Source organism: Gorilla gorilla, chromosome 6 (genome assembly GCF_029281585.2).
Source record: "Gorilla gorilla gorilla isolate KB3781 chromosome 6, NHGRI_mGorGor1-v2.1_pri, whole genome shotgun sequence".
Classification (NCBI taxonomy): domain Eukaryota; kingdom Metazoa; phylum Chordata; class Mammalia; order Primates; family Hominidae; genus Gorilla; species Gorilla gorilla.
In genome coordinates, this window is record NC_073230.2 from 158092157 (window position 1) to 158115751 (window position 23595).

The window sequence follows — 23595 nt, forward strand, 5'->3', positions numbered from 1 at the left end:
AACATGGCGAAACCCCATCTCTACAGAAAATACAAGATTTTGTCGGCACAGTGGCAAAGACGTTAATCTCAGCTATTTGGGAGGCAGAGGTGGGAGGATTACTTGAGCCTGGGAGGCGAAGGTTGCAGTGAGCCCAGATTGTGCTGACACTACAGCCTGGGTGACAGAGGAAGACAGAGGGAGACTCTGTCTCAAAAAAATAAAATAAAATAAAATTATATATATATATATAGTTTGTTTGTTTGTTGGGTTTTTTCCAGACGGAGTCTTGCTCTGTTGCCTAGGCTGGAATAGAGTGGTGTGATCTCGGCTCACTGCAACCTCCGCCTCCCAGGTTCAAGCGATTCTCCTGCCTCAGCCTCCCGAGTAGTTGGGATTACAGGTATGTGCCACCACGTTGGGCTAATTTTTGTATTCTTAGTAGAGATGGGGTTTCACCATGTTGGCCAGGCTGGTCTTCAACTCTTGACCTCTTGATCCACCTACCTCGGCCTCCCAAAGTGCTGGGATTACAGGCATGAGCCACTGTGCCTGGCCCTATATTTTCATATAAATATATAATACATACTGCAAAGAAGCATATTTGGGGATAAAATATTTTGATTTCCTTCTTTGTCATGCAATGTTATGCCAGAGTCAGGTTGGAAACTAAGCTGTTATATAGGGTTAAATAAAACCCTTCTGGTGAGATTTTTATGGTTTGTAGGGCGTGACTTCCTATGTCCCTTAGTTAGAAATTTGGACAAGAAAGGAAAAAAGGTCACAATTTAGTTGGTATCCATATCATTGTGTGTGAAAACAGTTTATTTTATTTATTTTTTATTGTTATTTTTTTGAGACGGAGTCTTGCTCTGTTGCCCAGGCTAGAGTGCAGTGGCTCGATCTTGGCTCACTGCAACCTCCGCCTCCCAGGTTCAAATGATTCTCCTGTTTCAGCCTCCCGAGTAGCTGGGACTACAGGTGCATCCCACCACACCCAGCTAATTTTTATATTTCTAGTAGAGACAGGGTTTCACCATATTGGTCAGGCTGTTCTCCAACTCCTGACCTCAGGTGATCCACCCACCTCGGCCTCCCAAGGCGCTGGGATTACAGGCACGAGCCACTGCGCCTGGCCTACAACAGTTTTATTTTAATTGCTGATAGTATTCCATGTTATGATATACTGAAGAGTATTTATCCATTGAAGGATATTTGTATTTTTTCCGTTTTATTATTTTTTATACTTATTTGTTTATTTATTTATTTTTTGAGATGGAGTTTTGCTCTTGTTGCCTAGTCTGGAGTGCAATGGAGCAATCTCAGCTCACCGCAACCTCCGCCTCCCAGGTTCAAGCGATTCTTCTGCCTCAGCCTCCCTAGTAACTGGGATTACAGGCATGTGCCACCACACCTGGTTATTTTGTATTTTTGGTAGAGACAGGGTTTCTCCATGTTGGTCAGGCTGGTCTCAAACTCCCAACCTCAGGTGATCTGCCCGCCTCAGCCTCCCAAAGTGCTGAGATTACAGGCATGAGCCACCGCACCCGGCCTATTTATTTATTTTTGAGATGGAGTCTCACTCTGTTGCCCAGGCTGAAGTGCAGTGGCACGATCTCGGCTCACTGCAACCTCCACCTCTGGGGTTCAAGCGATTCCCCCATCTCAGCCTCCCGAGTAGGTGGGATTACAGGTGCACACCACCCCACCTGGCTAATTTTTGTATTTTTAGTAGAGAAGGTGTTTCACCATGTTGGCCAGGCTGGTTTCAAACTCCTAACCTCAAGTGATCCGCCTGCCTTGGCCTCCCAAAGTGCTGGGATGACAGGAATGAGCAACTGTGCCCAGCCTTTTCCAAGTTTTGGAATTCTGAATAGAGCTGCTATAAACATTTGCATACAGGTTTTTGTGTGAAGATAAATTTTTATTTCTTTAAGGTAGATACCCAGGAGTGGGACTGCTGAGTCATGGTAAATATGTATATTTAATTTTACAAGGAACTAGCAAACCATTTTTAAGAGTGACTGTACTATTATGTGTTCCCCTTGTGAACGCATGAGAGTTCAGTTGGCCCACATTCTTTATTTGGTATTTTTAGCATTTTAAAAAACTGTTAGACATTCTAATCAATGGTGTTGTTACTGAAACACCAGGGGTTTGGTCTAGGTGCTGCTGTTTGTGGCTCAGAAAGCCAATCATGACAACAACAAGTGTTGCCAACGAAGAAGGCTTTAATTGGGTGTTACTGCTGAGGAGATGGGAGATGGGAGATGGGAGATCAGTCTCAAATCCATCTCCCTGACAGGCTAAAATGAGTGGCTTCTATTGCTGGGAGGAAATGTAACCATATGTGGAAAAACATGAATTGGTTAGGGGTAAGGAAGAGGGGTTGGTCAACAGGAAGCAGGTGGTGGGTTAGGCAATCATGATGGGTGAGGGGTCTGACTTTCATTGTCCAAATTCAGTGATCCTGTGAGTTTCAACTGGTTAATACTATCTGGGAGGCCTGATGGTTGGTTTCCTGAGAAAGGAACTCAGATAAGACAAATGTAACTGTCTCAAGTTTTAAGACTAAAAGGATCAGTTACTGTGTTTATTCAAAGAAACCATAAACATCAGTTCTATAGGGCAATTGGGTCTGTTTCAGTGTAGGGGTATCTCAATGTAGTTTTTATTTGCATTTCCCTAGTTGCTAATTATACAAAAAATTCTTATTACGTGCTAAATTACCAACTTTTAGTTAAGTTTTTGTTCTTGCTCCTTGTCCATTTTTAAATTGCATTTTTCTCAGGTTGATAAATATGGACTTTTTATTAAGGAAAGATTTTACTATGGGCAATTCTTTTAACATATTAGAACAGGCTGGGTGTGGTGGCTCACACCTGTAATCCCAGCAATTTGGGAGGCAGAGGCTGATGGATCATGAGATCAGGAGATCGAGACAATCCTGGCCAATACGGTGAAACCCCATCTCTACTACAAATACAGAAATTAGCTGGGTGTGGTGGCGGACGCCTGTAGTCCCAGCTACTCGGGAGGCTGAGGCAGGAGAATTGCTTAAACCTTGGAGGCGTAGGTTGCAGTGAGCCAAGATCGGGCCACTGCACTCCAGCCTGGGCAACAAGAGCGAGACTCTGCCTCAAAAACAAAACAAAACAAACAAACAAAAAACATACGCAGAACAATGCAATAAGCCCCAGCCATAATCCAGCTTTGGAAACATTTAAAAATATATATTTTATTTAGCATTTCTATTGAATTTGAAGTAGCGGGGAGGGTTTCCTGTTTTAGCTTAGTCTATTATCCTAGTGAAAAATTCTTTGCTTTTGACACTTTTAAACAGTTTTAGACATTTTAAATATGTTCACACCTTCTTTAATAGCTATGCAGCATACCAATTTACCACAATGTATTCATCCAGTCCTCTACTAGACATTTTGTTTAGAGTCAAATTTTAGTTTATAGTCAAAAAGCATTAAGTATTGCTTTCGATGAATCTTACATTTGCAAATATATTTATAGAATACGTTCCTAGAAAAATATTGCTTGATCAAAAGGTCTACTTATTTATAATCGATACACTACTAAGTTGCTCAGAAGAGGTTATATCAATTTATTACTCCACCGACTTCCTTATATTCTCTTTTTATTTTTTTTTTTTGAGACAGAGTCTTGCTCTGTCCCCCAGGCTGTAGTGCAATGCCGTGATCTTGGCTCACTGCAACCTCCACCTCCCAGGTTCAACTGATTCTCCTGCCTCAGCCTCCCGAGTAGCTGAGATTACAGGCATGTGCCACCACGCCCTGCTAATTTTGTATTTTTGGTAGATATGGGGTTTCTCCATGTTTGTCAGGCTGGTCTTGAACTCCTGACCTCATGTGATCTGCCCACTTCAGCCTCCCAAAGCGCTGGGAATACAGGCATGAGCCACCCCGCCCAGCCCAGAGAACAGCTTTCTCTCTTTCGAGAGAGAGGCACCCGTATGGGACCTCCAGACCTCAGTGGAGTGCACCGGCTTTTATAGGCAGGCTTGAGGAGGCGGTGTCTGATTTACCAGGGGCCCAAAGATGGGTTGGACCAGGTGGGACGTCTACATAGCACGAGAGGAAGCTGGCCACCCACCCTAATCTTCTTAATGCAAATGAGCTTTCCACTGGGCCAGTGCCATGTTGTGTGCTCCCTACTGCACAAGTGGTTGGAAAGAAAAACAGAAGATGGAAAGAAAAACAGAAGACAGAGCCGCCATTTTAAACACACCTAGTCTCTGGTAGCCTTTTCCGATTGACACAACTGCCAGCATTCACCTGTGCAAGCTTCCGCTTGCTTGTGTATGTCTGCAGCTCATTTTTACAGGCTCCTTGTTAGAAAGTAAAATGATTTTGGGGCTGCTTTTTATTAAAAGGAAAGCTTTACTGATGACTTCCTTACCCTCACTATCTGCCTAAATAATTTCTTTTTAACTCCTATATCAGCAGTGAGGACAACCAGATGTCACTCTGATTGCCATCTTGGTTTTGGTAGGTTTTAGGCTGGCTTCTTTAGTGCAACCTGTTTTATCAGTAAGGCTTTTTTTTTTTTGATAGAGTTTCACCCTGTAGCCCAGGGTGGAGTGCAATGGCACAATCTTGGATCACTGCAACTTCCGCCTCATTGGTTCAGGCGATTCTCCTGCCTTAGCCTTCCAAGTAGCTGGGATTATAGGCTTGCCACCACACGCAGATAACTTTTGTATTTTTAGTAGAGATAGGGTTTCACCATGTTGGCTAGGCTGGTCTCGAACTCCAGGGCTCAAGTGATCTGCCCACCCCAGCCTCCCAAAGTGCTGGGATTATAGGCATGAGCCACTGTGCCAGGCCATTAGCATGGTCTTTATGACCTGTATGTTGTGCTGACTTCCTATCTCTTCCTGTGATTTAGAATGCCTTAACCATCTGGGAATGCAGCCCAGCCTCATTTTACCCAGCCCCTATTCAAGATGAAGTTGCTACAGTTCAAAGGCTTTTGACAAAGTGATCTGCTTGCCCCAGCTTCCCAAAGTTCTGGGATTACAGGGGTGAGCCACTGCACCTGGCTTTTGGTTATTTTTGTGTTTTTTAAATATATATATATATTTGTTTTTTGTGACCTTCAGATTTTTTTTTGTTTTGTTTTTTTGAGATGGAGTTTTGCCCTTGTGCAGGCTGGAGTACAATGGTATGATCTCGGCTCACCGCAACCTCTGCCTCCCGGGTTCAAGCGATTCTCCTGCCTCAGCCTCCCGAGTAGCTGGGATTACAGGCATGCGCCACTGTGCCCGGCTAATTTTGTATTTTTAGTAGAGACGGAGTTTCTCCATGTTGGTCAGGCTGATCTCGAACTCCTGACCTCAGGTGATCTGCCCGCGTTGGCTTCCCAAAGTGCTGGGATTACAGGCGTGAGCCACGGCGCTCGGCCATGCTGTTTTTGTCTCTTTTTTTTTTTTTTTTGAGACGGAGTTTAGCTCTTGTTGCACAGGGTGGAGTGCAATGGTGTGATCTCGGCTAACTGCAACCTCTGCCTCCCAGGTTCAAGCAATTCTCCTGCCTCAGCCTCCCAAGTAGCTGGGATTACAGGCACCCGCCACCACGCCCAGCTAATTTTTTTTTTTTTTTTTTTTTTGGATTTTTAGTAGAGACGGGGTTTCACCATGTTGGCCAGGCTGGTCTTGAACTCCTGACGTCAGGTAATCCAACCCCCCCCCCCCACCCCGCCGGCCTCCCAAAGTGCTGGGATTACAGGTGTGAGCCACCACGCTCAGCCCGTTTTTGTCTTTTTGATATGAGATCTCATTCTGTTGCCCAGGCTGGAGTGCAGTGGTGTGATCATAGCTCACTGCAGCCTCCACCCTCTGGGCTCAAGATGCTCCCACCTCAGCCTTTCAAAGTTTGGGGACTACAGGTGTGAGCCACAGCATCCTATCCATTATATTCTTAATGATCTTTCTGTACAACTTAAAGTTTATTTTTTCAACTCTGAGTACTTTTAAAGATATATTAACTAGACATTAGATAATAGGTAAAAGAGTAACACCTAATCATTTATTATTTATTTAGAGATGGAGTCTCACTCTGTTGCCCAGGCTGGTTTTTTTTTTCCTTCAGCACTTTTATTTTTATGTTTTTGGACAGAGTCTGGCTCTGTCGCCCAGGCGGGAATGAGTGGCGCAATCTTGGCTCACCGCAACCTCTGCCTCCCTGGTTCAAGCAATTCTCATGCCTCAGCCTCCCAAGCAGCTGGAACTACAGGCACACACCACCACGCCCAGCTAATTTTTGTATTTTTAGTAGAGAAGGGGTTTCATCATGTTGGCCAGGCTGGTCTGGAATCCCTGGGCTCAGGTGACCTGCCCAGCTCGGCCTCCCAAAGTGCTGGGATTACCACCTGACCTCATTTATTATGTTAAAGACTGTTAGAGATAATGCTGATTGCAATAATCACATTAACAAACCCTAGTTGAAGAAGGCAGGCATTTGAAAGTGGTTTATTTTCTTATTGTTCAGTTTTGACAGTTCTTAATTTATTCTGAATGTAAGTCCTTTGTTGGATATATGATTAGTAAATATTTTATCCTGGCCAACACGGTGAAACCCCGTCTCTACTAAAAATACCAAAAAATTAGCCGGGCGTCGTGGCAGGTGCCCGTAGTCCCAGCTACTTAGTAGGCTGAGGCAGGAGAAGGGCATGAACCTGAGAGGTGGAGCTTGCAGTGAGCCAAGATCGCGCCACTGCACTCCAGCCTGGGTGACAGAGCGAGACTCCGTCTCAAAAAAAAAAAAAGAAAGAAAGAAAGAAAAAAAGAAAGCTTTAATTTTAAGTGGGAGCTAAGCTATGATGACGCAAAGTCATAAGAATGATATAATGGACTATGGGGACTTGGGAAGACTGGGAGCGGGGATGAGGGATAGAAGACTACACATTGGATGCTGCTGCGTACACTGCTTGAGTGATGGATGCACCAAATCCCAGAAATCACACCTGGAGAACTTATCCATGTCGCTAAACACTACCCGTTCCCCCAAAAACTATTGGAATAATAATAATAGTCCGGGTGCGGTAGCTCACACCTGTAATCCCAGCACTTTGGGAGGCTGAAGCAGACAGATCACTTGAGGTAAGCAATAGTTGAAGATCAGCCTGGCCAACATGGTGAATCCCAGTCTCCACTAAAAATTCAAAAATTAGCTGGGCGTGGTGGTGCGCGCCTGTAGTCCCAGCTACTCAGGAGGCTGAGCATGAGAATCACTTGACCCCAGGAGGCGGAGGTTGCAGTGAGCCAAGATCATGCCATTGCACTCCAGCCTGGGAGACAGAGGGAGAATATGTCTCCAAAAACTAATAACAACAATAATAATAATAATAAAGCTTTAATTTTGATTAAGTCCAATTTGTACTTTGTTGATTTTTGTGGATTGGGCTTTTGGTGTCATGTGTAAGAACTCTGCCTAATTCAAGGTCATGAAGATTTGTTTTTGTTCTAGAAGTTTCCTAGTTTTATGTTTTAAATTTATTTATTTATTTATTTAAAGCTTTTAATTTAAAAGTAAAATTTAATGTCAAAAATGCAAACTTGGGGAGGGCGTAAAAATCACACTCAAGGCTGCCACCTCACACTTAGAAGGTTGCAGAGCGGCCAGGCAGAGGTGCTCCTCACTTCCTAGACTGTGGGGCGGCCGAGCAGAGGCACTCCTCACTTTTTAGACAGTGCAGCTGCCAGGCAGAGGTGCGCCTCACTTCCCAGACGGGTTGGCGGCCAGGCAGAGGTGCTCCTCACTTCCCAGTTTAAATTTATATCTATGATCTGTTTTTATTTACTTTGTGTAAAAAGTGTAAGAGTTGGGTTGAGGTTCATTTTTTTGCATATAAAAGTCCAATAGTTGAGACACAATTTGTTGAAAAACTTATTCTATCTTCATTTAAGTGCTTTTTTTTTTTTTTTGAGACGGAGTCTTACACTGTCACCCAGGTTGGAGTGCAGTGGCATGATCTAGGCTCACTGCAACCTCTGCCTCGTGGGTTCAAGGGATTCTCCTGTCTCAGCCTCCCATGTAGCTGGGATTACAGGCACCCGCCACCACACCCAGCTAATTTTTTTATATTTTTAGTAGAGACGGGATTTCACTGTGTTGGCCAGGCTGGTCTCGATCTCCTGACCTCGTGATCCACCTGCCTTGGCCTCCCAAAATGCTGGGATTACAGGCGTGAGCCACCGTGCTGGGCCTTTTTTTTTTTTTTTTTTTTTTGAGACTGAGTTTTGCTCTTGTGGCCCAGGATGGAGTGCAATGGCATGGTCTGGGCTCACCACAACCTTCACTTTCTGGGTTCAAGTGATTCTCTTGCCTCAGCCTCCCAAGTAGCTGGGATTACAGGCACCCACCAGCATGCCTGGCTAATTTTTGTATTTTTAGTAGAGATGGGGTTTCACCATGTTAGCCAAGCTGGTCTTGAACTCCTGACCTCAGGTGATCCTCCCACCTCAGCCTCCCAAAGTGTTGGGATTACAGGTGTGAGCCACCATGCCCGGCCCATTGAATTGCTCTTACACCTCTGTAAAAAGTCAGTCGTCCAAATTTGTGTGGGTTTATTTTTAGATTCTTGTTTTATTGATCCATGTGTCTATCCCTTCCCCAATATGACATGCTCATGATTACTGTAGCTTTGGAGGAGTGTTGAGAGTAGACATCCCTGCCTGTCTCAATCTGAGGGGAAGCCATTTAGTCTCACTATTGAGTATGACGTTAACTGCATACTTTTCTTTTAACACAGAGTCTTGCTCTTTCCTGCAGGCTGGAGTGCAGTGGCGTGATCTCGGCTCACTGCAACCTCTGCCTCCCTGGTTCAAGCAATTCTCCTGCCTCAGCCTCCTGAGTAGCTGGGATAACATGCATGCGCCACCGTGTCCGGCTAATTTTTGTATTTTTAGTAGAGACGGGTTTTCACCATATTGGTCAGGCTGGTCTTGAACTCTTGACCTCGTGATCCACCTGCCTTGGCCTCCCAAAGTGTTGGGATTACAGGCGTGAGCCACTGTGCCTGGCATGTAGATACTTTTTATCATGTTTTGCTAATTCCCTTTCATCCCTAGTTTTGTGAGAGTTTTTATTGTGAGTAAATGTGAATATTTGTTTTGTGAAATCATTTTTCTGCATTTATGGGCAAGCACAATCACTTACATGTATTTAGTTGTGAAAAACTGGAACCTAAACGTATAAATAAGTCGGAAGCATCCGTAAGATGAAATATGTAGACATTAAATTTATGTTTTCGAAAAATATTTGGCTGGGCGCAGTGGTTCACGCCTGCAATCCCAGCACTTTGGAAGGCCGAGGCGGGCGGATCACCTGAGGTCGGGAGTTCAAGACCACCCTGACCAATATAGAGAAACCCCATCTCTACTAAAAATACAAAAAATTAGTTGCGCATGGTGGCGCACGCCTGTGATCCCAGCTACTCGGGAGGCTGAGGCAGGAGAATAGCTTGAACCTGGGAGGCAGAGGTTGTGATGAGCTGAGATCAGGCCATTGCACTCCAGCCTAGGCAATAAGAGCGAAACTCTGTCTCAAAAAAAAAAGAAAAAAGAAAAAAATTTAATGCTATGCAAGATATTCAAGTATATTAAATAACAAAGGCAGGTTTCAAAACAGTATTTATGGCTGGGTGCAGTGGCTCACGCCTGTAATTCCAGCACTTTGGGAGGCCGAGGTGGGTGGATCACCTGAGGTCAGGAGTTCAAGACCAGCCTGGACAACATGGCAAAATACCATCTCTACTAAAAATACAAAAATTATCTGGGCGTGGTGGTGCACGCCTGTATCCAGCTACTCTCAAGAAGCTAAGGCAGGAGAATCGCTACAATCCAGGAGGCAGAGGTTGCAATGAGCCGAGATCGTGCCACTGCACTCCAGCCTGGGTGACACAGTGAAACTCCATTTCAAAAACAAAACAAAACAAATCAAGAAACAGTATTTACAGTTTCAACTGTATTAAGAAAATAAATAAATAAATATTGTGTGTGTGTATACATATATATATTTATATAAAAGAAGCTCACAAAGATAAGAACCAAAATGCTTCAAGTGATTGTCTCTGGATTGTATGATTATATGTGGCCTTTGTCTTTATACATCCCTGTATATTTCAAATATTCTGCAAAGCACAGAAAAATAATAATAAATGTGCTCACTGCAGCCTCAACCTCTGGGGTTCAATTGATCCTCTCATCTCAGCCTCCTGAGTAGCTGGGACTACAGGTGCATGCCACTATGCCCAGCTAATTTTTTTTTTTTTTTTTTTGAGATGGAGTCTTGTTCTGTCACCAGGCTGGAGTACAGTGACGCATCTTGACTCACTGCAACCTCTGCCTCCCAGGTTCAAGCAAGTCTCCTGCCTCAGCCTCCAGAGTAGCTGGGACTACAGGAGCACGCCACCACGCCCAGCTAATTTTTGGATTTTTAGTAGAGACGGGGCTTCACCATGTCGACCAGATGGTCTTGATTTCTTGACCTCCTCCTGATCCGCCCACCTCGGCCTCCTAAAGTGCTGAGATTATAGGCACAAGCCACCGCACCCAGCCAGTTTTTTTTTTTAAGTTTTAATTTTTTTTGTAAAGATGGGGTCTCACAGTGTTGCTAAGCTGGTCTTAGACTCCTAGGCTCAAGTGATTCTCTCATCTGGGCCTCCCAAAGTGCTGGGATTATAGGCATAAACCAGTGTACCTGGTCTATTGTTACTGTGTGAATACCTACTTTTAAATTTAGGTATTCTAAATTCCAAATGTAACTTGAAGTATAAAATCTAATGATGTGCCGGGCGCGGTGGCTCACGCCTGTAATCCCAGCACTTTGGGAGGCTGAGGCGGGCACATCATGAGGTCAGGAGTTCGAGACCATCCTGGCCAACATGGTGAAACTCCGTCTCCACTAAAAATACAAAGATTAGCTGGGCGTAGTGGCACATGCCTGTAGTCCTAGCTACTTGGGAGGCTGTGGCAGGAGAATCACTTGAGCCCGGGAGGCGGAGGTTGCAGTGAGCGAGATCAGCCACTGCACTCCAGCCTGGCAACAGATAAATAAATATATAAAAATTTGGCCAGGCGTGGTGGCTCATGCCTGTAATCCCAGCACTTTGGGAGGCTGAGATGGAGGGATCACGAGGTCAGGAGATCGAGACCATCCTGGCTAACACGGTGAAACCCTGTCTCTACTAAAAATACAAAAAATTAGCCGGGCGTGGTGGCGGGCACCTGTGGTCCCAGCTCTACTCAGGAGGCTGAGACAGGAGAATGGCGTGAACCCAGGAGGAAGTGAGCCGAGATTGCGCCACTGCACTCCAGCCTGGGCAACAGAGCTAATCCATCTCAAAAAAATAAAATAAAATAAAATAAAATAAAAATTTAAAAATAATAAAAGTAAAATCTGATGATGTGCTTTAATGTTCAAATCCTAGCAGTCAGTTGAAGTATATATGAATATATATTTAATACTGCAAAAGTAAAATGCTATAATAATTATTGAGGATTACAAAAGATGTTATTTTATGTAATAAACAGGAACTTTCAAATAGTTACATACATTGACAGTATATTTAGAGTGTGTTATCTAGATAACTTTAGAAAGAACATTATGTTCTTTTTGAGCCTACAGATGTTTATAAAAATATAATTCTACCATAGGGAAAGAGAATTAACATTAGACATAATAATTCTAGTTACTATGGAATTATTTTGCACAGTTGCATTCATAACAGTACATAAAATACTCTTTTTTTTTTTTTTTGAGACAGAGTCTCGCTCTGTTCCTCAGGCTGGTGTGCAATGGCATGATCTCAGCTCACTGTAATCTCTGCCTTCCAGGTTCAAGCAATCCTCCTGCCTCAGCCCCCTAGTAGCTGGGATTACAGGCATGTGCCACTATGCCCGGCTAACTTTTGTATTTTTAGTAGAGACGGGGTTTCATCATGTTGGCCAGGCTGGTCTCAAACTCCTGACCTCGGGTGATCCACCCAACTCGGCCTCCCAAAGTGTTGGGATTACAGGTGTGAGCCACCACACCAGGCCCATAAAACACTCTTTAGAAACGAATGTTTAACAATTTTGTTCCATTCTGTCCTTTCAAAAAAAAAAAAAAGATCCCTGGCTGTGCGTGGTAGCTCACACCAGGAATCCCAGCACTTTGGGAAGTCAAGGCAGGAGCATCCCTTGAGCCCAAGAGTTGGAGACCAGCTTGGGCAACATAGCAAGACCTTCTCTCTACTAAAAATTTAAAAGTTAGCCGGGTGTAGCAGGGTGGGCCTGTAGTCTCAGCTACTTGGGAGGCTGAGACGGGAGAATTGCTTAAGCCAAGGAGGTCAAGGCTGCAGTGAGTCATGCTTGTGCCACTGCACTCCAGCCTGGGCGACAGAGGCAGAGCCTGTCTCAAAAAAAAAAAAAAAAAAAAAATCCCTATTTGGTAATTTTTCACACATTGGGGAGAAAAAAGCAGTGTCAACTTGGTCACCTCAAAATTTCACAAGGAGGAAGAATCTCATCTACAACACATATATGATAAATCATCTTTAAATCATCTTTGAGTCATGATTAACATTTTTTTTAAAAGAGAGTATGAAGAAAAAGAGAAAGTTTAGATTAAAATGGGGCACTCCAAATACAACTGTTCTCTCTAATCCACAGACTTTTTTTTTTTTTTGAGACAGAGTGTCGCTCTTGTCGCCCAGGCTGGAATGCAATGGCACAATCTCGGCTCACTGCAACCTCTGCCTCCTGGGTTCAAGCGATTCTTCCATCTCAGCCTCCCAAGTAGCTAGGATTACAGCTACTTTTCTTTCTTTTTTTTTTTTTTTTGAGACGGAGTCTCACTCTGTAGCCCAGGCTGGAGTGCACTGGCATGAACTTGGCTCACTGCAAGCTCCGCCTCCCGAGTTCACGCCATTCTCCTGCCTCAGCCTCCTGAGTAGCTGGGACGACAGGCGCCTGCCACCACGCCTGGCTAATTTTTTGTATTTTTAGTAGAGACAGGGTTTCACCGTGTTAGCCAGGATGGTCTGGATCTCTTGACCTCGTGATCCACCTGCCTCAGCCTCCCAAAGTGCTGGGATTACAGGCATGAGCCACTGTGCCCGGCCTAATTTTTGTATTTTTGTAGAGATGAGGTTTCACCATGTTGGCCAGGCTGGTGTTGAACTCTTGACATCAGGTGATCCACCCACCTCAGCCTCTGAAAGTGCTGGGATTACAGGCGTGAGCCACCGCGCCCGGCCCTAATCCACAGACTTCAAGTTATCATAGGTTGGCATCGATGAAGGCTGTTTTTGTTTGAGACAGGGTCTCGCTTTGCCACTCAGGCTGGAATGCAGTGGTGCAGTCATGGCTTACTACAGCTCCAAACTCCTGGGTTCAAGCAATCCTCCCACCTCGACCTCCCAAAGTGTAGAGATTACAGAGGTGAGTCACCGTGCCTGGACTAATGTTTTTAGAGCTTGTAGAGATAATTGCTATAGACTGGTAACCATTTTCGGTTGAGATTTCCCCAAGATCTTAATTCTAAATATTGATTTATTTTAGGAAACATTCCTAAAATATTTTTCCTGATTCATTTTCTGCTGTGCACAAAAAGGTTAATGAAATATTAAAAATGCTGCAATAAAACATTAAAAATGTCTTATATACCAGATATATACTGTATATATCTGTATATGTACCAGATACTGTATATATCTGGTATATAAGATATTTGGGGCTGGGAGTGGTGGCTCACGCCTGTAATCCCAGCACTTTGGGAGGCCGAGGTGGGCGGATCACGAGGTCAGGAGATCGAGACCATCCTGGCTAACACGGTGAAACCCCGTCTCTACTAAAAATACAAAAAATTAGCCGGGCGTGGTGGCGGGCGCCTGTAGTCCCAGCTACTCAGGAGGCTGAGGCAGGAGAATGGCGTGAACCCGGGAGGCGGAGCTTGCAGTGAGCCAAGATCGCACCACTGCACTCCAGCCTGGGCGACAGAGCGAGACTTCGTCTAAAAACAAACAAACAAACAAACAAAAAACCAGATATTTGGATATGAAGAATCACGCTTAACTTTTTATGTTTGACCATACAGAGGACCAATTATTAATTCCATTTTCCCTACTTAATGAAAAATTCCTAGGTCTCAGTGAATCTGACTTTGAGAAAAATTTATGGAATGTAAAATCAGTAAACAGAAACGCATGAACGTCGAATTTCCCATGGAAAAATACAGTAAAGGCTATGAGCACAAGCACACTATAGTTTGTTCCCATCTTCAGTTTTACATTCAGAAAACAGGTATAGCTTCATGTATGTTATTTTATTGATTGATGATTGATTAGTATAGTGGCATGATCTCGGCTCCCTGCAAACTCAACCTCCCAGGCTCAGGTGATTCTCCCACCTCTAGCTTAATGTATTAATGATGTAATAGAAAATTACTGGCCAGGCGCGGTGGCCAGAGCGAGACTCCATCTCAAAAAAGAAAAGAAAAGAAAAGAAAATTACTGGCGGCAAGCAGGAACATTGTAGATTTTGAAACTGTCTTGTTTTACAAGATACTGAAGCAAGGTGGTGCAATTATTATGTCCTTCTAAAGCTGATCGGATAAAGGCTTTAATTTTGTAATTTTCAGAGAATATTACCAATGTAGCAAGATTTACCAATAACCAATGGTTGCTTGAAGACAAAAGAGTTTGTTGGAACTTGCTGAATAAATTGATGTGCTATCAGTGTATTTTTTACATGATACATGCTGAAAAAAATCTGTCCTTGATTCTATGCAAGGGAAGATGCTGAAATTGGTGTGCATATGCAGGGAAAGTCAAGATGCAGATGGAAACTGGGATTATTTTGTTAACTCAAAAACCAATTGGCAGGGTGCGGTGGCTCACGCCTGTAATCCCAGCACTCTGGGAGGCCGAGGTGGGCAGATCACCTGAGGTCAGTAGTTCGAGACCAGCCTGGCCAACATGGTGATACCTCGTCTCTACTTAAAATACAAAATTAGCCCCCATGATGGCGCATGCCTGTAATCCCAGCTACTTGGGAGGCTGAGGCAGGAGAATCACTTGACCCCGGGAGGCAGAGGTTCCAGTGAGCAGAGATTGCGCCATTGCACTCTAGTCTGGGCAACAAGAGTGAAAACTCCATCTCAAAAAACAAACAAACAACCCCCCAAGAAAGCCAATTAAATTGTTTCATAGTCACATTTCTAGATCCAAACTTTTAGGACAGTTTTTTTCTCTAGTGATTATGTATAGCAGCAAGAGCAGACAAAAATATTATAAATTAAAAATAAGTTAGTACAACAACCTTACATCTGCTTCTGAAAATATTGTGCATCTTCTTTAAACAGTACACAAAAAGCTTCAGTCAGTGAAATTGCTTCATGAAATGCCAGTACCATCCAAAGAATTTTTAAGGCCAAGAATTAAATAGGAAGAATTTCTTGTCTTAATATATTCCTATTCAAGGAAGGAACATTTAATAAGTTGGTGGTAATATTACCATATTAAAGCAGAGAGGTAGCCTTGCTTTCTATGGAGCTCAGTTGGAAGTGTCTTATTTAGTAATACAAATGTCCCTGTTAAATGGCCATAGGAGCATCTGACAGAAATTGTTGTTCTTGCCTTATAACATCAAACTTGAAAACTTTACTACTTTTTTTTTGGAGATGGGATGTCAGTCTGTCGCCCAGGCTGGAGTGCAGTGGTATTATTACAGCTCACTGCAGCTTCAACCTCCCTGGCTCAAGTTATCTTACCTCAGCCTCCCGAGTAACTGGGTCGACAGGTGTGCATTACCATTTCAGGCTAATTTTTGTAATTTTTTTATAGAGACAGGGTCCCACCAGGTTGCCCTGACTGGCCTTGAATTCTTGGGCTCCAACAATCTACCCACCTCGGCCTCCCACTGTGCTCGGCTACTACATTTTTTTTTCTTTTTTGAGATGGAGTTTCACTCTTGTTTCCCAGGCTGGAGTGCAATGGTGCAATCTCCGCTCACTGCAACCTCCTCCTCCTAGGTTCAAGTGATTCTCCTGCCTCAGCCTCCTGAGTAGCTAGGATTATAGGCGCCCACGACCACGCCCGGCTAGTTTTTCTATTTTTAGTAGAGATGGGGTTTCACCGTGTTGTTCAGGCTGGTCTCCAACTCCTGACCTTAGGCGATCCACCCACCTCGGCCTCCCAAAGTGCTGGGATTATAGGTGTGAGTCACCGTGCCCGGCTTCTCGGCTACTACATTTTAAATAATAAAATTATACAACAGAATTTTCTTTCCAAGAAAATTCAGATTATTATTTTTTTGTAACCTACTCATATTGTGAGTCAGAGAATGGCAATTTTCATTATTAAGCATTCACCATCTGACAAATATGTATATTCAGGTAAATCCCAAATTACGGACTGCATACGTAGCCACAGGCTAAAAGTAACTTAGTCTGCTCAAGAGCAGTTGCCCCAACAGGATAGTTCTCATACTTTTGTGATTTACAGATAGTTATACTGTTATGGGCATTGACTTGATTCATGTGTTGAAATACAGGTTTTGCAGGGTTTGATTCACACATGTTTGAAATGAAGACTTCCTGGAAAACCAGGGTCATGTGCTTATCCTATCACCACACACATGAAACCGCCCCAACAGGGTTGACAAAAATTGCATGCAGGTTCTGGACAGAAATATAGTTATAATTAAGCATTAATCAGGCTGCACTTCGGCCTACTTCCTTGTTGCTAATAGTCACAAGGCACTAGATACTGACATTTGCATCTCTATTGTTCCTATAGATAGGATTTCAGACATCAGACTAAGAATTGATTTGCATCCCTGTTGTTCCTGTAGACAGGATCTCTGACATTAGAATCATAAGGCTTTTGTTTAAGGATCACTTAAGATGCTTTTCAGACCACGAGTTCCGGTGAAACAGTTGAGTTCAACCAGTTTGAAGACCCCCCACAGAGGACTGGGATGAGCATGAGAATGTAGTTTCTTCATCTCCTTGTACCACGATTTCACCAGCACTCTCCCACCAATCAGGCAACTCCATTACCCTTACAGACTCTAACCCCAAATTCCCAAATTCCTAGGAGAGATGGATGTGAGGCTTCTTCCTGTCTCCTCCTTAGGTGGCCCTACGATTAGACCTCTTTCTCTGCTGCAACCTGGTGTCTCTGCATATAGACTTGCTATGTGCATTGGGCAAGGAACCTACTGCTGTTACACTCTGTTGACTTAAAACACAACCTCCCCAGAAAACACTTTGTTCTCGCAGGTCCTTTTTTTTTTTTTTTAAGATGGAGTCTAGCTCTGTCGCCCAGGGTGGAGTGCAGTGCTGCCATCTCTGCTCACTGCAACCTCCGCCTCCTGGGTTCCAGCGATTCTCTTGCCTCAGCCTCGGGAGCAGCTGGAATATCAGGTGCACGACACCACGCCCGGCTAATTTTTGTATTTTTTAGTAGAGACGGGGTTTCACCATGTTGGCCAGGCTGGTCTGGAACTCAGGTGATCTGCCCGCCTCGGCCTCCCAAAGTGCTGGAATTACAGGCGTGAGCCACTGCGCCCGGCCTGTTCTCGCAGGTCCTTTAGCTCAGACGCAGCAAACCGTAACCCCAAGCTCGATCTCTTCTGCTCTCAGGAATTCCACTTCCTCCAGCTTGGGCAACATAGCGAGACCCTGTCTCTACAGAAAAATAAATAAGTAAATAAATAAATACAAATAAATAAAACATTAGCCGGGCTTGGTAGCTGCGCCTGTAGTCCAAGATGCTCGGGCAGGCTGAGGGGAAGGATCGTTTGAGCCCAGCAGTTTAAGGCTGCAGTGATCCTTGTTTGTGCCACTTGCACTCCAGCCTGGACGACAGAGGGAGACTGTCTCTAAATAAATCAATAAATAAGGCCGGGCGCAATGGCTCACGCTTGTAATCCTAGCACTTTGGGAGGCCAAGGCGGGTGGATCATTTGAGGTCAGGAGTTTCAGACCAGCCTGGCCAACATGGTGAAACCCCGTCTCCACTTAAAAAAAAAAAAATTAGCTGGGCATGGTGGTACATGCCTGTAATCCCAGCTACTTGGGAGGCAAAGGCAGGAGAATCGGTTGAACCCGGAAGGCGGTTGCAGTGAGCCGAGATCCCGCCACTGCACTCCAGCCTGGGCGACGGAGTGAGAGTCCGTCTCTAAATAAATAAATAAACAAAAATTAAGAATCCCATTTCCAGACCAGGCCCCGGAGAGTCAATAATCCGAGATGTGAAGGAGACCTTAAAATATTATTGATCCCAACACGGGCCGCGTGGGACGTGAACCGCCTCACCTTGGCAACCACATTTGTAATTTCCGCAAATGATCTATATCTTCTTCATTCCAAAATTGTGCCTCTCCGTCACTCATTCCACCCATAGGCTCCCTTCAGCCCTGTCCCCCTTACTCTCACCCTGCACATTTCCGCTGTTCTAAATACGGCTGCCCTTCAGCAGAAGCTGTTCCCTGCAGACGGCGCCTGCGTATCGAGCCTCCGTGAAGAAAATCACTCCCCAGAATGAGCCCGGCTTTGCGGCTGGGTCCTAAACTGCGGTGAGCTGAACCTTCTCGTGGGAATGTGAGAAAGCGGAACACACGTGGGCCCCAAATAACAACCCTCCCCACACCGAAGCCCAAGAGCTGGGGGGAAGGGGCGGAGGCGACGCGGGCGGCGCTGGCCGGCAGGGGGCGCGCTGGCCGCGGCGGCTGGGCAGCGCGAGCCTGCGGCGCGTCTAGGCCCGCGCGGTTCCCGGTGCACTCGCTGCCCACAAAGCGCCAGCTAAGGGGCCGCTGCGGGCGGAGTGCGGCGGAGTCGGCCTCGCGACCCCAGCTTGACCCGCCGCCTGCTGCACCGCGCCTCCGCCGCGTTCCTGCGCGTCCCGAGCCCCGACGGCCGCGTGAGTCCCGTCCGTGCGGGGAAGGCAGGGCCGGGTCGGCGCCGCCTGTGGAGAGGACCCGGCGGCCGGGCCTGCTTGGAGCCGGGCGCGGCGGCAGCGGCGGCGACTTCCGAGGCCCGGGCTAGACAGCGCAGGGCCATGGCTGAGGCGGCCCCGGCCCCGGTAAGGGCGGCCGCGCGCGAGTGTTGTGAGCCCCCGAGACCCAGACCCCGAGGGAGGAAGGCGGGCGGGCAGGGAGCTGCCAGGCACAGGCGCCGTTCTCGGGTCCCGCCGGCCACGTCGCCTGTCGCCCGTGCTTGGCGGCTGCAGCCTCGCGTGAGGGGACTTAGCGGGTGGGTGTGAAACCGCCCACCCGGGGACACCAGGCTGGGCCGCAGGTCTGAGGGGGACTTGCAGGCAGCTATGAGACCCGGGGCCCTGCAGTTGGGTTGAAGTCGAGGGGGTGCCTGCTGCGTGTCAGCCCCACGCCTGCCCGCCAGACGCGCAGCGGGGTTGGGCTGGGGAGCCGTCAGCCATTCTCGCGGCCGCGGGAGCGGTCGTCACTAGCAATCTGAGCGGTGGCGCGGGCGGCATTTAAGTGTGCGGAGGCGCATTCCCGCCGCGCTGCGTGACGCCTGGGCTCCCGGCACCGGAGGGACACGCGGGAGGCCCTCCCGACATAGCTGCCGAATGAATGGTGCGGACCCGGAGGCTGGAGTGGCCTCGCGTGCGTGGCGGTTCATTCGCGGGTGTTTGCCAAGGCCTGCGGGGGCCGGCAGCGGCCAGTTGCCAGGGCGACCGAGGCGACCGGGCCGCGCCTGCACGCAGCCCCGTAGAATGAGAAGGGGACGGTCAGGCCGCGGGGAAAGCACTGATCGCATTTGCCACCCAAGAGGTCTTTGGTCACCTCTAGGAGAGCGATTGTACTGGGTCAGGAGCCACCCTGGCACATGAGGGGTGACTGGGAAAAGGAGGAAGAGCAGCGATGGGTAGGGGATAGAGCGGAGGGAAGTGCCATCTCCACTCTTGGACCTGTTTTTCTTTTTTCCAACCTTTTTTTTTGTGTATAGGTGGGATGGTAGCGATGATCCTGTGTCTGTGCCAGTCCTGGCTAATAGAAATATAAGGGAAGCCGCATACAAAACTCTAAATCAAGCTTGTCCAACCCGCGGCCCCCAGGCCGCATGCGGACTAGGACTGCTTTAAATGCGGCCCAACACAAATTCGTAAACTTTCTTAGAACATCATGAGATTTATGCACGGACCTTTTTCTTTGTCTTTTTTTTTTTTTTTTTTAGCTCATCAGCTATCATGATCAGTATTTTATGTGTGACCCAAGACAGTTCTTCCAATGTGGCCCAGGGAAGCCAAAAGATTGGACACCCCTGCTTAAATTCTCTAGGCGTCACGTTTAAAAAGTAAAAAGCCAGGCGCTGTGTTGTGCACGCCTGTAGTCCCAGCTAGGCTGGGGGCTGAGGCGGAAGAATCACTTGCGCCCAGGAGTTCGAGGCAGTCCACACCGCGTCTCTAAAATAAAAAAAAAATTTTGAGAAGTTAAAAAATAAAGATAAATAGATGAAATTAATTTTAATTATATATCTAACTCAATATATGCAAAATATTATTTCAACATGTCATCAATTTATTTATTTATTTATTTATTTTGAGTTGGAGTCTCACTCTGTCCCTCAGGCTGGAGTGCAGTGGCGCCATCTGGGCTCACTGCAACTTCTGCCTTGCCGGTTCAAGCGATTCTCCTGCCTCAGCCTCCCGAGTAGCTGGGACTACAGGCGCGTGCCACTACGCCCGGGTCCTTTTGTATTTTTAGTAGAGAACGGGGTTTCACCGTGTTTGCCAGGATGGTCTCAATCTCCTGACCTCGTGATCCGCCCGCTGGGATTACAGGCGTGAGCCACCGCGCCCGGCCTCATGTAATCGATTTAAAACATTAATGGCCGGGTGTGGTGGCTCAAGCCTGTTATCCCAAGCACTTCAGGAGGCTGCCGTGGGAAGATAGCTTTAGCCCAGGAGTTGAAGACCAGCCTGGGCAACATAGGGAGACCCCATCTCTACAAAAAAAAAAAAAATTTTTTTTAAATTAGCCAGGCGTGGTGGCATGCACTTGTACTCCCAGCTACTCAGGAGGTGGGAGGTATTTGAGTCAGGGAGGTGGAGGCTGCAGTGAGCTGTGATCCTGCCACTACCCTCCAACCTGGGCAACAAAGTGAAACCCTGTCTCAAGCAAACAAACAAATATTTTTTTCATACTAAGTCTTCAAAGTCTCGTGTATTTTATACTCATAGCACATCTCAATTTAACTAACCACATTTCAGATGCTCAGTGGCCACATGTAGGTAGTGGCTACTGTATTGAACAGTGCCAGTCCACCCTATGGAGAAGAATCAGGAGACAGATTGACACTAAGAAAGGAACAACCTACCCAAAAAGGTGGAAGGGGTTGGCATAAGTGAAGCAAATGTGGAGAGTTAAGATTTAAATAGGATGCAACTTCCTTAGGAAGTAAAGAAGAAAACTTAGATTTGGTTACTGATAAGTTTGAAGCGAGGAGTATGAAGAGAAAGTTGAATGAATTTAGGTCTGATTAATTTCCATCTCAAAGTAAGAGGACATGTCATCTTCTGAGAGTGGGGGCTGCAGCAGACAAGTCTTACTACTCAGTGTCAGCATCACCTGGGAATTTGTTAAAAATACAGAATCTCAGGCTGTGTACCATGGCTCACACCTGTAATCCCAGCACTTTGGGAGGCTGAGGCAGGTGGATCACTTGAGCTGAGGAGTTTGAGACCAGCCTAGGCAATATGGTGAAACCCTGTCTCTACCAAAAATACAAAAATTAGCAGGGCATGGTGGTGTGTGCCTGCGGTCCCAGCTACTCGGGAGGCTGAGGTGGGAGAATCGCTTGAGCCCATGAGATGGAGGTTGCGGTAAGTTGAGATTACACCACTGCACTCCAGCCTGGGTGACAGTGAGACCTCATCCCAAAAAAACAAAAACAAAACCCAACAGAATCTCAGTTTTCCTTACAGACCTACTGAATAAAAATCTGTACTTTGACAAGATCTCCAGGTGATTCTTCCCCGCCCCCCGCGCCCCCCCCCCCCCGCCTCCCCTCCCGCCCTAGACAGAGTCTTGCTCTGTCACCATGCTGGAGTGCAGTGGCACGATTTCAGCTCACTGCAACTTCCGCCTCCTGGGTTCAAGTGATTCTCTAGCCTCAGTCTCCCAAGTAGCTGGGATTATATCGCTTGCCACCACACCCAGCTAATTTTTGTATTTTTTAGTAGAGATAGGGTTTCACCATGCTGGTCAGGCTGGTCTCAAACTCCTGACCTCAGGTGATCCACCTGTCTCAGCCTTGCAAAGTGCTGGGATTACAGGCATGAGCCACCGTGCCTGGCCCCTCCAGGTGATTCTTATTCATGTTAGTTTGAGGACAAACTGTACTAAAAGCTGAAGGACTGTGCTGAGGCTTTGTAGTAGCCACTTTATGGAATGGGACAAGCGGCGTGGAGGGCACGAGTCAGTGTTGAGATCCCCACTAAGCTTAGAAACCACTGGTATGTGGTGACAGCAGTTTACCTGGTGATTTCCTCTAGGCACGCTTACTAATCTGCTTACAGGAATGGAGAAAGAATGATTGGACTGATTCAAGGCCGGAGGTTAGCTGAGCAGGTGAGGCAGAAAGACATGAGAGAAGGGGAGTTGGAAGTGACTGACGTGACCAACTAGAGAAAAAAAGCCAGGAACGGGCAGATACCAGGAGCAAATGGAATGGTCAAAGGACTAGGTGAAATGAGAATAAAGTAGTGGGTGAGTTGGAAAGATGGGAGGTTGTGGTCAGAGAGTGGCTTATCAGGTTCATAGAGTTAGAAGGCTTTGTATACATCATGCTAGTCCAACTTATTTGTTGTGGGAATTTTTTCCTTTTATACTACTCTTTGTTTCAAAGTAAATTATTTTGGAGCAGCCTTTTATTTTCTTGGAAAGATCAATAACCCAGGAGTTATAGGTTACAAGGAGCTATGGTCATGTCAGTGCACTCCAGCCTCGGTGACCCTGTCTCTAAAAATAAAAAAAAATTAAAAAAAATTAAGCTATAGAAGACACCCTGAGGCGGCTGGTTTGCATGCAAGCCTATTTATTTATTCATTCATTCAACAAAAATTTCTTTTTTTTTCTTTTTTTTTTTTTTTTGAGACTGAATCTCGTTCTGTCGCGTAGGCTGGAGTACAGTAGCACAATCTTGGCTCACTGTAACCTCTGCCTCCTGGGTTCAGTCAATAAGTGGATAACATTTAAACTATCCATCTTAGACTTTAAAATCATATATAAAATAATGTGGCCGGGCACGGTGGCTCGCGCCCGTAATCCCAACACTTTGGGAGGCCGAGGAGGGCGGATCACGAGGTCAGGCTAACATGGTGAAACCCCGTCTCTACTAAAAATACAAAAAATTAGCTGAGCATGGTGGCACGCTCCTGTAGTCCCAGCTACTCGGGAGACTGAGGCAGGAGAATCGCTTGAACCCAGGCAGCGGAGGTTGCAGTAAGCTGAGATGGCACCACTGTACTCCAGCCTGGGCGACAGAGCGAGACTCTGTCTCAAGAAATAAATAAATAAATAAATAAATAATAAATAATGTGATTTCCCTTAAAGATTTCTTTTTTTTTTTTTTGAGA

The 23595-nt window shown here is 46.1% G+C and overlaps 1 protein-coding gene across 5 annotated transcripts in view; it reads left to right on the plus strand.

The window, feature by feature from the left end:
• The first annotated feature begins 258 nt into the window (after nt 1-258).
• Nucleotides 259-23595, plus strand: part of ZNF398 (zinc finger protein 398) — a 53716-nt gene continuing 30379 nt past the window's right edge. The window contains exon 1 of one of the 5 annotated variants that reach the window (XM_055392324.2): nt 259-382. Coding sequence is in view for 3 of the 5 variants with exons in the window: in XM_055392321.2 (XP_055248296.1) it covers nt 19585-19824 (240 nt within the window). In the remaining 2 variants the exon portion in view is untranslated. The other 4 variants (XM_055392323.2, XM_004046437.4, XM_055392321.2 and 1 more) reach the window with 4 other exon arrangements.